This window comes from Canis lupus, chromosome 13 (genome assembly GCF_011100685.1).
Source record: "Canis lupus familiaris isolate Mischka breed German Shepherd chromosome 13, alternate assembly UU_Cfam_GSD_1.0, whole genome shotgun sequence".
NCBI lineage: Eukaryota > Metazoa > Chordata > Mammalia > Carnivora > Canidae > Canis > Canis lupus.
Window position 1 is genome coordinate 56,898,666 of NC_049234.1, and position 14,212 is coordinate 56,912,877.

The following is a 14,212-nucleotide window of genomic DNA, read 5'->3' on the forward strand; positions in this document are numbered from 1 at the left end:
AGTTCACTCCTTCCATGTCCTCAAACCCCTCACAATCTATCATTGTGTGTACTATCCATTCTACCTCCAATATATTGCACATCTGACCACTCCTCTCTATCTCATTTGCTGCCACTTCATGTCTTACCTGCACAACTACTGTAGCCTCTGAGTTATCTTCCTAAATTCTATTCCTACTTTCTACTGCAAAACCAAAGTTTTTTTTTTTTTTTTTTTTTTTTACTGTTTTCATTTTGTTCAGTATCTTTCTTCTCTAATAGTGTGTTGCTCAATGCCGTATACTCAGCACCCAGCCCATAGCATGACACAATGTGGACACATAAATATCTGGATGAATAAATGGGTATCTTGTGATTTGTAACCTTTGAGTCATAGGGGTCAAAGGTTTGATGAAGATAGAAATACAAGAAGAGTAGGATCTTGAAGTTGAAATTATGGAAGAGTTGAAATTTTTAGTAATAGATTGTAGAACATGACTGTGAGAGAGAATTCAAAGTAGGCTAGTGCTCAGAATCATTGAAGGAGGACATTTCAATGTACTGAGAGGTATTCAAATATCATCTCCGAGGTTACCTAAATCACCAAGTTTTTTGACATGGGTGGGAACGATGTAAAAAAGAATGATCAGGGGATCCCTGGGTGGCTCAGCGGTTTAGCACCTGCCTTGGTCCAGGGTGCGATCCTGGAGTCCCGGGATCGAGTCCCACGTCAGGCTCCCAGCATGGAGCCTGCTTCTCCCTCCTCCTGTGTCTCTGCCTCTCTTTCTCTCTCTCTATGTCTATCATAAATAAATAAATAAATATTAAAAAAAAGAATGATCAGGAACTAATATCTTCTAGAATTAAGATTTGTAAATGACTAAACAAACAATAGCTAGTGAGTGGGATAGTCTTAAGCCAAATCTGTTTAAATGAAACCTAGTAAACTCATTCTATATATTGCATACAAAAAATATGAAACATTTTTGGAGATTCTTAAACCGCTCTTAATCTACAATGATACAATATAGACTAACACAATTTAGAACACCAAAACGTCTCTTTACAATTTTCCTTTCTTTATGTCCATTTGTGATAGCATAATTCAAGCAAGTAGATGAAAGAAATGCTTAATATTTTACATGACAGTAAATAATTTAAAAGCAGATATTTCAGGAACAACATAAGGAATATTCACTAAGAAGATAAATTCTCCAGTTGCTACTACAAAAAGTTAATGATGCTTGAACAGAAGTTGAAGATTCATTCCTCATTTGTATTTAAAAATGACTTTTTGCCTAGTAAACAAATGTTATGTTGGAATCATAGAACTTATGTAACTTTACCAACAAATTATTTCTCATTTAGTTCATGCTAATAGGCAGCCAATTTGGTTATACTTTTTGTAAAAATAAAAAACTTCCTCAAGTAAGTGAAAATAACAATTGGTCATTTTTTTAAAGTATAGAATCAAACCCTATTTATTTTTTGAGAGGACAATTCTGTAATTTATCAGGTTAAAGAGAAAAGCATGTTTTACATATATGCAGCATTATTTAAATATATTCATGTGCATTCAGAAAATTTTTTAAAATGCTCATTTGTTTACACAATTTTTCCTATAAATTACTCATTTATCAGATTTAGGTCTTGTTCCAACTGAACAGTAAATGATTAGCCACATATCTGTGTACAACCAAATAAGAGCAAAGAATCTCTGAAGGAATTGTCATTGTTCATAAAATATGACAGACACTAAAATCTGTAACACAGAAATTAGAGTAATTATTATTAGATATCTCTGGTTTACAACATATCAGTGCTTATTTAGCTTTTCCCTATGATCTTAGAATCTCATTTTGCCTCATCTACAGTTATGTGTCATCTAAAACACATGAAAATAAACAATTTGGGCTTTTTAAAAATAGTTTTTCAGGAAACTTCTATTTTGTTGATTGATGATTGATTTTAAGAGATTTTTAGAAAGTATCAACTTTATGCCAGACTCTGAAGATGGCCAAGATAGAAACATAGTCCCAAGACTATGACACGCCAACATGCGCTGTGCTCCCCATGACGAATACAGATTCAGGGTTTGCACAGCAGCAAAGATGAGGCTTCTTTGGCAAGCTGCTTGGGCTGAGTTCAGGCCTGTAATGGATTCCGCCCCAAAGAGGAGGTCTGCCAAGAGTGAAAAGTGCTCACTGCTGTCGAGGCCTTATTTATTTATTTTAGAGAGAGAGCATGAGTGGGAGGGGCATAGGGACAGGGAGAGAGAATCTCTAGCCAAAACCCTGATCAACTGGGAGCCTGAAGTGGGGCTGGATCTCACAACCCAGAGATCACCACCTTGCACCCATAGGGAGTCTGTGGCTTTACTGACTCTGCCACCCAGGCACCCCTCATTTGAGTCTTTTTAATGTTACCTAAACTTGGCTACAGTTAACACTTTTTTGAAACTGGCATTTACACTGTCAGATAAGGTGTTGATGCTTATAACTATTTAAATTATTTAAGAATAATACATTGTAAGAGACTAGCATTATGCAAAAATTGTATTTACATAAATTAGTATCATATAGATCCATAGATTTGGGGGTATAAATAATGATTTTATTGATTTAATATTTATGGCATCAATTTGAATTAACTCCACCAGGAAAACCTCAAGCCAGGCTTCATACCTGCTCGATGCATTAACCAGTGTCTTCAAACTACTTGGGTTACGTATCAGTTTATCCAACATGTTGACGATCTCATCAAACTTGGGCCTGCTATTTCGGTCCTTCTGCCAGCAATCCAGCATTAATTGGTAGAGAGCAGCAGGGCAGTCCATGGGGCTTGGCAGACGGTAGCCTTCCTCTACTGCTTTAATCACCTGTGTAAAGCAAAACAGAACCTTACTCAACACCACAAATTTAGTACAGAGTAGCTTGAGAAATTTCCTACTTTTCATCCTTTCTTAGTCTTATTCTTGCAGTAATAACCAGCATCACTATCTTTAAAATCTCTGATTACTTCCATTTGCTGCAAAACAACATAAAAAAGTAAATATGTTATCACACTGTAAAACGATAGGTTTTCTTCATATATTACAAAGAAAATAAATGGTAATCATTTTTACATAAAATCTTGATGAAGGGTGATTTGTAAAATTAATTGACATCAAAATAATGTTCATGTTTTATTTATCCTTGCATTCTGTAATCAAATAGGGATTACATTTGTTAGTGATTTCTCTGAAAAGTTAATGTCTTTTTAATGAAAAATTATGGGCAGATCCACATTTTTTAAAGCACTAGAATGGCAATTTTACTTCAAAAGAGACTTTTGGATGGTAAATGATGGATAAGTCAAAGGCTAAATTAGCATAACTATCTCATGTATCATTTAATAATGTCAAAGTCTGCCTGTTTATTATCATCTACCTATTTTTGTCAGGAATTTGGAATGACTGCCTAAGTTGCACAGGCATTACAAATATCATTGATTTTATATAAAACCACACATATGAGTATTGGTCTAATTGTGAAATTGTTTTATAAAAAACATTCATAATGCTGCTGCCATCAAAATATCTAACTATAGAAGAAATTTGTTTATGCTTCTGAACATAATACAGGTTCCATTCTAGAAAATTCAAATATCTAAATGATACCAAAACCAATAATGATAAACACATTTCTCAAATTCCTATTGTGAATATTTCCTCAAATATTAAAGCTAATTAGATTTTTCGACAAAGAGTTTAGATTTGATTTGACAAATGGAAAAATGAATAATTATTAGAATAGGAAATTTACAAAAACAATTTTGAAAGATTGGAAAAAAACAGTCTCTCAATGATAAAGGACATGGCATCTGAACAAAAGCAATGATACATGGAAAGTTGAAATGGCAGATTTAAGAGACATTTATGACATAGGGGAAGAGGAGAGAGGAGAGAACATATGTGAGATAAGGCAAGTTCAGACTTATCACACTGGATGGTTGTTGCTCTTTACTTTAGATGAACACATTTATTGGAGTGGGAAAGGTTGACAAGTATAATTTGGAGCGTGTTTTGTTTGGGGTGAGTAGGGAACACCCAGATGGCAATTTGCAGGAATCTGGCTAGGGTGCAGGACATATTTGAGATGATAATGTAAATGTGAGAGTCATCAGCATTTGGTTACCCCTTTGAAGTTAGATGTGGTATATATCTCCCTGGGAAGGGCATAAAATAATAGTTGCTGGGAAGTACAAATAGTTAAGTTCAGGCAGAGAATTCAAAAGTACTACCAGACTCCAAAAATAATCAGATAAATTACTATATGACTCTGAGTGAAATTCCTGAGAGTTACCTACTACCCTAATGAACCTAAATCAAAAACAATATAAAAAATTAAAGGTAAACCATAGTAGAAACGATTACAAACTGTAACATATGATTAGCCTAACCTAATGTGTTAAAAGTTCATAAATATTGAGAAATAAACAACAGATTTGTGAGAAATAGATACTAACCAAAAATTTTAAATAAATTTTAAGAAAACATTCATTCTCACTGGTGATCAAATAAAAATAAACAAAAATAAAAAGGACCATTTGAACTTACATATTGATGGAAGTTCATTTATTCATTAATTTGCTTATTATAAGGTTTATTATTGATGTCAATCCTGGGCTATTGTCTTTAATAACATATATACCAAAATAAAATGTCCTAGTATAGTTTAAGTCATGAATATTTCACTATGCAGTAAGAACAATGATTTTTTACCTACTTAAAATCTGATTTCTTCCATGAATTTTTTCCCAAAGCTGCTACCAGTAAGCTCTATTCTTCCTTTAGCACCTATTTTTTGTAAATACTGTCTTTTTTTCCAATGAGCACTAGTGTTCACATATAACTATGAAATGAATAAATTAAACCAAGTCATTAGATTTAAGGTAATTTTATAAGTTGTTTGATTTGAGACATTATTTCCAGAATGTATTACTTAATCAGTTTTATTTTCACGTAAACATATATACACAGAAATATAATACCATGTCTCTAAGTTAACTTAAGTACTTGGCCTGGGAATTAGGTCATTGAATTTAATTCTAAATTCATCTTTAGACTCTATCTTCAAAGTATATTTAAACTATAACTTTACATTTTATATTTGGACACAGTGAATTTTTTTTTTTTCATTTTTAACTACCGTTTCCTTCATAGTTTGGGGGAGAAATGACTAGCATTCATACTCCGGTAGCTTGTGAAATGCTTGAAATTTATCAAAGTGCAATTTAAGCTATTCATTTTATCATACAGTTTATAATGTATAACCAATGAACTATAATCTCAATTGGGTTTCTTATTACTGCTACATTTGTTTATGTGGATGGATGACATAAACAAAAGAAAGAAAGAGAAAAAAGAAAAAGACAACCAGAAGTTTTACAATTTGGCACCAGTTCATATGTGTTACATCTGAAGTATTATTACGAGCTACGCATTTTCTTGGCATTCACATGTAAATCAACAGTCTGAACACAATTTTAAGAATGTTGCTTCTCCTAATATATAAAACTTCAATACTGAGTCCCAACATGGCACTATTCACTTGGTGGCAAGTTGACTCTACTGGGACCATTCTGTCATGTGAAGGTCAGTGGTTTCATCCTTTCAGATACATATACCCATTCTGGGTACAGTTTGTTTTTGCTTCCCAAAGAGCCTCAGTCAGCATTACAAACTTTACAATGCTTGATCCACAAACACTGAATCCCATACAGCACTCAATGAGGGCATCCACTTCTAGGGAAGAATATGTCAGAGTATCACATACTCAGTGAGGTACTGGCAAATGTTTAACAACTGGCCCTCCTTGAGGGGTGGGGTGAGCAACATATTTGTATCATTTTCTTGTTTATGTGGTATAAATACTCCCTCCATGTCAAGTGCAAACTGTCAGTATGATCTCATTCTGAAAATCTGCTAGCTGGTATGGGCTGGTTCCAGCAACCACTACACATAGTTCACAAGGCATGTAAGCTGCGTTCACACAATTAGAGTAGGGAAAAATAACCTGTGGAACCCAGGTGATATACTTGGGGCTTCTTGTTACTCTTTTGTAACAACTGTGGCCTGTAAATGCTAACTCCCAAGAACAAAAGATGGATTCAGGCTACCAGTTCAGCCACCATGACCTGCCAAATTGATAAATGAGGAGAATCCAGAATGGATAGTGGAGGAAGCAGAGGCAAAGGACTAGGTGAGGTCCTGAGATCAACTGAAACCACAGGGACTATAGTTAATTCATAAGCTGCCTCTTAAAAAAAATAAATAAATAAGCTGCCTCTTCTGAGTTTCCCCTCAGGAAGAAAAGCCCACAGAACCATGAAGTAGATACTCCCTGAACCCATGTGGGGAAGTAGGTCTGTGCTGCAAATGTGTGGGGTGTAGCAATCATGAAAATTTGTCTCCTCAGATCTTTACCCTCTGGGTGGTAGTTGACCAACAATCCTTAACCCTAAACCACCTAAAGCTATCATCACATTTACACCAACGCTAGGGTCTGCATGGGTTATTTTCAGTCAATTATTGAGCATGGCATTGATAATAAGATGAGCTTATTTCTATGTTATTCCTATGATTGCAACATTATCACAGTCTGACATCTCTCCCAGCTATCCTTCATCCCTTTTCCTTACAAGAGTTGCTTCTTCATCCTACTAATGTATATCAAATTCATTCTTTGCACAGGCTTTTTGGAGGACCTAGACTAGCCCAGGCATTATATCATAGGTACTACAGTACAAACTGTATATATATATATTATCTGCATTCATTGTTACCATATATTTGTAAGATAGGAATTACCATACATGTTTTATAGATGAAACACTTGAGACTCCAGAAGGTTAGTTATTGCCTTTGTTTACAGCTAAGAAATTGCAATGGTAAGATTCACATTGAAGTCTCTCTGGCAAGTGAACCTGCGGTCTTCCTATCCTGGTGCTGAGTCACACCACTGGAATTAGAAGTAAATATGTCCCAAGAAAATAATTGGGGAGAGTTATGGATTTTACTCCATGGAATTAGATTTTTGTGTTCTGATGAATTAAGTTCTATATAGGTGTGAGTGCCTATGTTGTTAGGTATTTACTTGGAATCTTACATATGAGTCATTTTGTTATTGTGAGATATGATGCTCTTCAGAAGTGACTAGAGTTTAAGAATATATTCCTGGAAATAATTTCAGATACCAGAGAAATAGTTCCAGATCTACAATTTTTTGTAGGATTTGTTTTGTTTCCAATATTTATTCAAAGTATTTTGAGTATGTTTTTTTTTCTTAGTATATCAATCTTAGATCAGTAGTGTTCCAGTGATTAAAGAGATCTTAAAAATCAAGTCCATTCCCTTTGTAATCACTGCAACTGACCAAGAGTTATAGATTCCAAAATGACTGGCTTTCAGTTCAAGATGTTTGTGTTGTTATTGTTGTTAAATAGCAAGGTACAGGATTTTTGAAATTAAATACTGATATTTTTTGTGTCACTTTTTCCAAAGGGATATGTATTATCATGAGGCTACCAGTTACTAAAATAATTACTTTCCTCTAGGGGCAGGCAGCATTATCCTTAGAAGACTAATATTATCTTCAAGACCAATATGTGTTTGTCAAATACACTCATTTAGATACTACTATACTACTGAGGCTCATAAGTCAAATAATTTGTTCACTGCCAAACCTTCGTAATTTTCCGTATTTATCTGAAAACGAAATTCTTCATACTCCAGTTAATTATAACATTCTGTGTGATGTCGTAAAATATCCTTTTATCATGAACTATTCCAACAACTAAAGATATATGTATCTTTGTATGTATATATGCATATATACATGTATATATCTTTGTGTATATATATATATATCTTTGTACATATCTTTGTATGTATATATACTATATATCTATATATATTGTCCCATCAGAAACTACACAAAGAACAGAAAGATGAGAGGTACACCCACAACGTAGGTTGACATCATTTTGGGGTCAAAAATCCTTGCTGCCTTAGAGTGAGATCTAGGGCAACAGAAATAGTAATAGAAAACTGTCAAAAAAAAAAAAAAAGGAACAAAAGTAATTCTAACATGAGAAGACTGAGAAAGATAAATGAGTTTTTAAAAACATTTTGTAATCTATGTGCTTTATATATTCTATGCATTCATACATTTCCCACTAAATAAAAGAGAAAGACACTGTCACTAGATATAAACATGCAAAGCAATTAATTATTTTTTTATTTTGGTTTTGATTTTAAGTTCAGAAAAATGTTGACATTCAAAATGTTTGCTATCAAATAAAGAAGCTTCTACTGACTTCAGGATATTATCTTAACTTCCTAGGTTTGAATCAAAGTTCATGGTCTGGTATTAAAATATCTTAGTCATTCCAGCTTATTTTTATTATGTGTTGTTATGTTTCTTCTTTGTGATGACAGAGGCAATCCTAAATCAAAAGAAACCACCTGCAGCATTCTGTCCCCTTGACATAGTGGAAAGTATCCTCTGAGAGACTTAGAATATTCTGCATGCCTTGGTAATGTCATATTTTCCTGTTGCAAAGCCCTTTTAGAATCAGATAGTATTTGCAATGTAGAGATTGTGGGATATATCATTAAAAACACCAAATCAGTACTTCCATTTTGCTCTCTGAGAATTTGTTTCAAAGAAATATTCAGTGATCATGACTTTCAAATACAGTAGATCCATCATGTTTCTTGAATACACATTGGGATAGCAATTGAGGATATCATACTTAGTACTATACATAGAAACTAAATCCTACTAATGATTGTGAACTTTGCTGAGAAAATATATAGCTTTTATTGTATTTTATTAAAATCAGACATTTTAGAAAAATATGCAATTATATAGTCATTTGCTGTTAATCCTATTTAGATTCTTGGAAAACCCAGCCAAAGCTGGGTTATTAATTTTTATTGTTATAATTTAATTATATCAATTTTTATTGTTATAATTTCCTGAGAATATTATATCAGCACTCCCTTTTATTTTTCTTAGTAGTTTGAAATAAGTTATCTGATAGACTGTTAAGAATCACAAATGGCTGAAATAATAAAAAAAAAAAATGTCTCCCAAATCCTTCATACCTTCTTGTTTCTATGTCCTTCTTCATGTAACTTCATGTAACTTTAATAGTGGGCAGTGTGATTGGGCCAATCCCCTGATTATGGGATTGGCTAATGTGATTTTAGCAGATATGTTACCAAATGAGGTGCAAATTGGGATCATTCTGGCCCTTCAGTCACTTGACAGAGAGTTCACACCAGGCTAGTCTGCAAGTCTCCAGAAGAGGATGAAAGCCACATGGATTAGAGTCAAGGTGTGCCAGTATAGACCAGCCAATCCCAGAAACAGGAGCACATCCCGTCAAGATCAACAGAAACACTTACAGTGCATTCACCCAGCATCATGTTTTCTTGTAGTCTATAATTTTCTTTATGACAGATGTGACTATATCAGATATAATTGCCAATAATGTAGATGACAATGCTGTAGATGACAATGTCATACACATAGCTGGGAAGGACTAATAATTCTGAGTGACAGAATGAGAATTCAAAAAATATTAAGTTTGAGAAGAGGTCAACTAGGCAAATAGGGGACAAAGGTTTTCCTTGAGTGAAAGAACTAGCCCTGCTGGTAGTATGCCGGAATAAAATACTTTCACAAAAATTAAAGGGAGAGAATGGCATTAAAATCAGCCTTGAGCAAAGTTAGAAGCCAGACTGTGAAGAGCACTGTTGTTCAAGTTAGTATTTGGTATTTATCTGGGGAACTGTAAGTAGCAAATAAGTGCGGTCTTTGTTTAGACTATAAAAACCAGAGTAATCATTATGTATTGATAAATATATAGTATCTTATAATATTCAGGTGGCTGATCTAGGATCACTGGTTGAAAACAAAAGGGAAGAAGTAGACACTGATTCAATCAGAGACAGCATGGTAGTCTGGTACACAAATTTTAGAGAATCATGTTGAAATTTCTGGTGTTACTTTTATTATTTTTTGTGAGCTTGAGAAAGTCATTTAATCTCTCGAAGCTCAGTTTCTTAACTGCAAAACAGGAAAAATAATAGCGTCTTCTGATGAGTTGTTCCGTGATACTTTTTTTTTCTTAACCATAGCCCTCGGCCTAAAATCACAAACCTGAGGAGAACAGACACTATGTTCTCCAAAATTTAGAGAAATATAAGTCAGTACTCCCTCCCAAAGCCAAATGAGTGGGACACAGAGAAAACCAATTGTAGCAATTTTAGGTAACTACAAAAAGAGGAGGTTGGCTGCCTTGCTGCAGGCTTATTGAGAGGTGGGGATGCATTAAGCCCAATTTACTATTGCTATCAGAGAAGAATGCCATGAAATAACTCTTGGAAAAACTGAAGTGTGACCCTGGTTTCTCACCCAGAGAAATGTGAAGAAGGCAGGCTGTCTGGAGCAGTCTGCAATAATGGTCCAAAAGAAGGAACAACGGGAAAGCATCCCACTAGAATGGGTTTCCGTCAGGTGAAGTGCACATGTGTATGGTACCGTGAGAGATCGTGAAGTGGGTAGACAGTGAGTGAGAGGAACTCAGAGAATTCTGTTGGAGTGCATCCTCATCCTCTAGCGACCTGCAAGGAGAAGCCTTCCCCAGGGGTCTGTGTAAGACCTCTGACACGTACCTCACTAGACAACTGAGGTTTGAGTATGAGCCTGGCAGGAAGCATCAGTAAACTCACAGAAAAACAATCTTGCCCTTTCTTTTCTACATATCCACCCATCAAGGACAACCCTGAAAAATCTAGATACAAACTTTGACGAAGGAGGAAGAGGAGCAAACACATGACCATTCTTCCCTCCGAGTCTAGGTGCTGAGGATCACGCTGACCCTGTAATTGTGGAAAACGCTTTGAAATGGATATGGCATTGACTTTGATTTAGACTGGACTTGAATTTTTATATCTGAAATTGAATCTTAATTACTGGCATGGGACTGTTGTTTCAACAAAATGCAGTTGAACAACTATAGTATTTGTCTAATAACCAACCCCTGAAGGCATAGGAGTAGGAGATTTTACAGAGCATGGATGGAAGAAATAATTGGAGGAAAAATAAATGTTTTAAATCAGTATGATGTTGAGTTCAGACTGCTCCATATACCGGTTTTAGAAAGAAGTAATGAGGTAGTTGATAAAGCACTTAAGACAGTATGTGGCACGTAGTTAGGGCTCAATAAATGTTAGCTGTCTTCATAGTTGTTGGTAAGTTGAAGGGAAAATATCAAATTTCAATGTGATCCAAAATGGGAAGGACTGTACTGAATAGTAACAATGAAAAATTACAAAAGCAAAGACCAAAGAGCCATGTGTCAGGCATCACATAATAAACATCTGAACTTGAATAGAAGATTCTTTCATAGCTCTTTTCATTTCAGGATCCTACTATTCTAAGCATGCATTATTTTTCTACATAAAAAAAAAAATCTGTGTTTTTCCCGAATTAATAGACAATCCAACTCTTCTTACATGTTTTTTTTTTAATTTAAAGAAACACAGATTATTATTTTCTATTCCCTCAGAGCATCCACTATTAAATCAATATCATTCATCCTTTTGGTTTGGAGTATTAGCTGCCTTTATCAAATGCAAATCATAAAACCTTGGCTGTCAGTATTCATTCTCTGATGGCTCGTTCTTCATCTTTGAAAATGGTACTGACATAAAATGAGTGAACCGTCACTATAATACAGCTAAAACTGTCTGGCAAGGGACTGAGCTTTTATGTAATAGTGACTTCCTATCCTTTGTACTAACTTATTTTGAGTTTCTGCATAAAGGCTATTTCAACAACAACAAAACAGATCAGAGGGTAAGCAAAGTATTTCATTTTTTTTAAAGCAACTGTCATTGTGAGAAATGAAAGATTTTCTGTCTCCTGACTCAGAGAACAAAGCATTTCATCCCAAACTGGAGGGAGAGTAGTTCCATACTTACGTCTTGATTGGTCATCTCCCAATAGGGCCGCTCTCCATAAGACACAACCTCCCACATCACTATTCCATAGCTCCAGACATCACTGGCAGAGGTAAACTTTCGGAAAGCTATAGCTTCTGGAGCAGTCCATCTGATTGGAATTTTGCCTCCCTAAAATGGAAAAAGAATAAAAGAATTCCCACATCTTTCAAATGAAACTCAGGATATTGCTTTCTTGGTGGAAAGATCTAGAAAGAGATGTAGCATTTTTAAGTGAATCTGTTTGACAGCATGCAGTCTCTTTTCACATATCTCAGCCCGTAAGCACTTGTAGACTGACTACTAATTGGCTGTCCGGAAGGTTTCTGGTTTAAATTCTGTTTGACTACTGGAACACATACAGGACCCACATCTCAATTACAGTATCATGATGGCAGCTCTGAGAGGGGAAAGCAGGCAGTCAAGCAAATCAATAAGGTATACTTTCATGACTTTCTAACGAAGAGTAAAGGACTCAAATTCCCAGGGTGTTTTTTTTTTTCCTTTAACATAGGAATTATGAATGGTAAGTCTTGATTGCTGAATGCAACCCTGAGAGGTTTAACAGTTAATAAGACAAGCGTGAAAGTCAGATATAGTTATATTTCTTCTGTCATTGTGCAATTTCCTTTAGTCTTGATTTCTCTTATTTTCTGCCAACCTCTTTTTGTATTTGTTCTGTTATAGGCTGTTTTTAATTTCACCTAAGAGACAGGTATCTCATTCAATTTAACCGAATTAAAAATTATGGAAATATTAGATTGTGGGGGAAAAACTTGACATTACCAACATTTGGAGACTTTTACATGGTAAAAAAAAAAAAAAAAAAAAAAAAAAAAAAGGGTTTGGGAGATTTCCTCTTAGTTCACAAAAGAAACACTTTGTATCCTGTAGGCAAACCCAGGAAACCAAACATTTCATCCACAGGCAAAAATATATCAAAGGGGGAAGGGCATAGGTTTTGAATATTTTCTTGTATAAAAGATGAAGAGCAGCCTTTGCCATCCCATTTTGCAGAGAAGAAATAATTTAATTCATACACTACCAAAAGTGGAACTTACGTTGCTCTTTATGAACCAAAGTTTCAGGACATGAGGAAATAAGAGTTTGAGGTAATGTCTGAAATTGTTCTGTGAGCTCAGGTTAATTTGGACTACTCAAACTGTGTTTAAATTATCTGCTCCTTACATATATGGTAACACCACTTTAAGAAGACCTTCCTTATACATACTTTTGTTAATTAAATATTCATAGGTAATTAAATGATGGGTAAAATCACATCATTAGACATGGCCCTATGTCATTGTGATATTCTATTACGTATTATCACTATTCCTCTTAAAAATATACTTTGTTGATTACTTTAAAGTGGAGCCTAGAATTTTTCTCCTGGTCCTCTGACCATCATATTTGATGTCACAATTATCTGAAGTTCCCTTATCTTCTTATCTCTTAGTATATGGATTCTCCACAAATTGTTATCATGGCTCATCTCAGAGGAGTAAGCCTTAAGGGTCTTGGGAACTCTGCCTCCCCTTCCACCCTTTTCTCCCCACCCCAGCACATTACATTGACACAGACCTTGACAAATCTATCTTATGCATTTAACTAAGACATCAACCAATCATACTGGGAATGGATTTTTCTATAAACTCCCTCTTGCTTAGGCTAAGTTTATTAAGTGTAACCCTAATCCCAAGAGAATTCTTAACTGAGGCTTCATTTAAGGCTAATAATGACAATGATAATTAGGTCTAGAAGAAGAAGGATATCCCATCAATTAACTGATTGATTTATTAAGCTAACCATTAGAAGACTTTGTTTGCTTAGATAAGTTACTCTTGATTTTCAGTATAGTAAAGTCCCTAAACATGCATGAATCACAAAGCAATACTGAAAAAAAAACAAAACAAACAAACAAAAACAGCCTTACAATCTACAAAAAGAGTTTGTTGTTAGACTATGAGTGGAAGCCATTTTAAAAAAATTGAATTAAAGAAACAAATGTGTAATACATATATCTTAAGAATGTGAGATGCCAGAAGTGTTCTTCTGTATTGAAACAAAAGTTAACTGAATCTTATAGTGAAAAAGATATGATGAGAAATATTCCTAGCTTCACAGGGAGTTGGAACATTAAGGATATCTAACTTCATGTTTTCTTGACATTGAAAAGATT

At 34.6% G+C, this 14,212-nt stretch overlaps 1 protein-coding gene across 4 annotated transcripts in view; it reads right to left on the bottom strand.

Moving 5' to 3' along the window:
- EPHA5 (EPH receptor A5) overlaps positions 1–14,212 on the bottom strand; it is a 345,340-nt gene that overhangs the window by 12,702 nt on the left and 318,426 nt on the right. For all 4 annotated transcript variants that reach the window (XM_038556196.1, XM_038556194.1, XM_038556195.1 and 1 more), the window contains 2 exons: positions 12,016–12,165; positions 2,663–2,856 (listed from right to left, as the gene is read on the bottom strand). In XM_038556196.1, the coding sequence (XP_038412124.1) occupies positions 2,663–2,856; positions 12,016–12,165 (344 nt within the window). The remainder of the gene's footprint in view (positions 1–2,662; positions 2,857–12,015; positions 12,166–14,212) is intronic.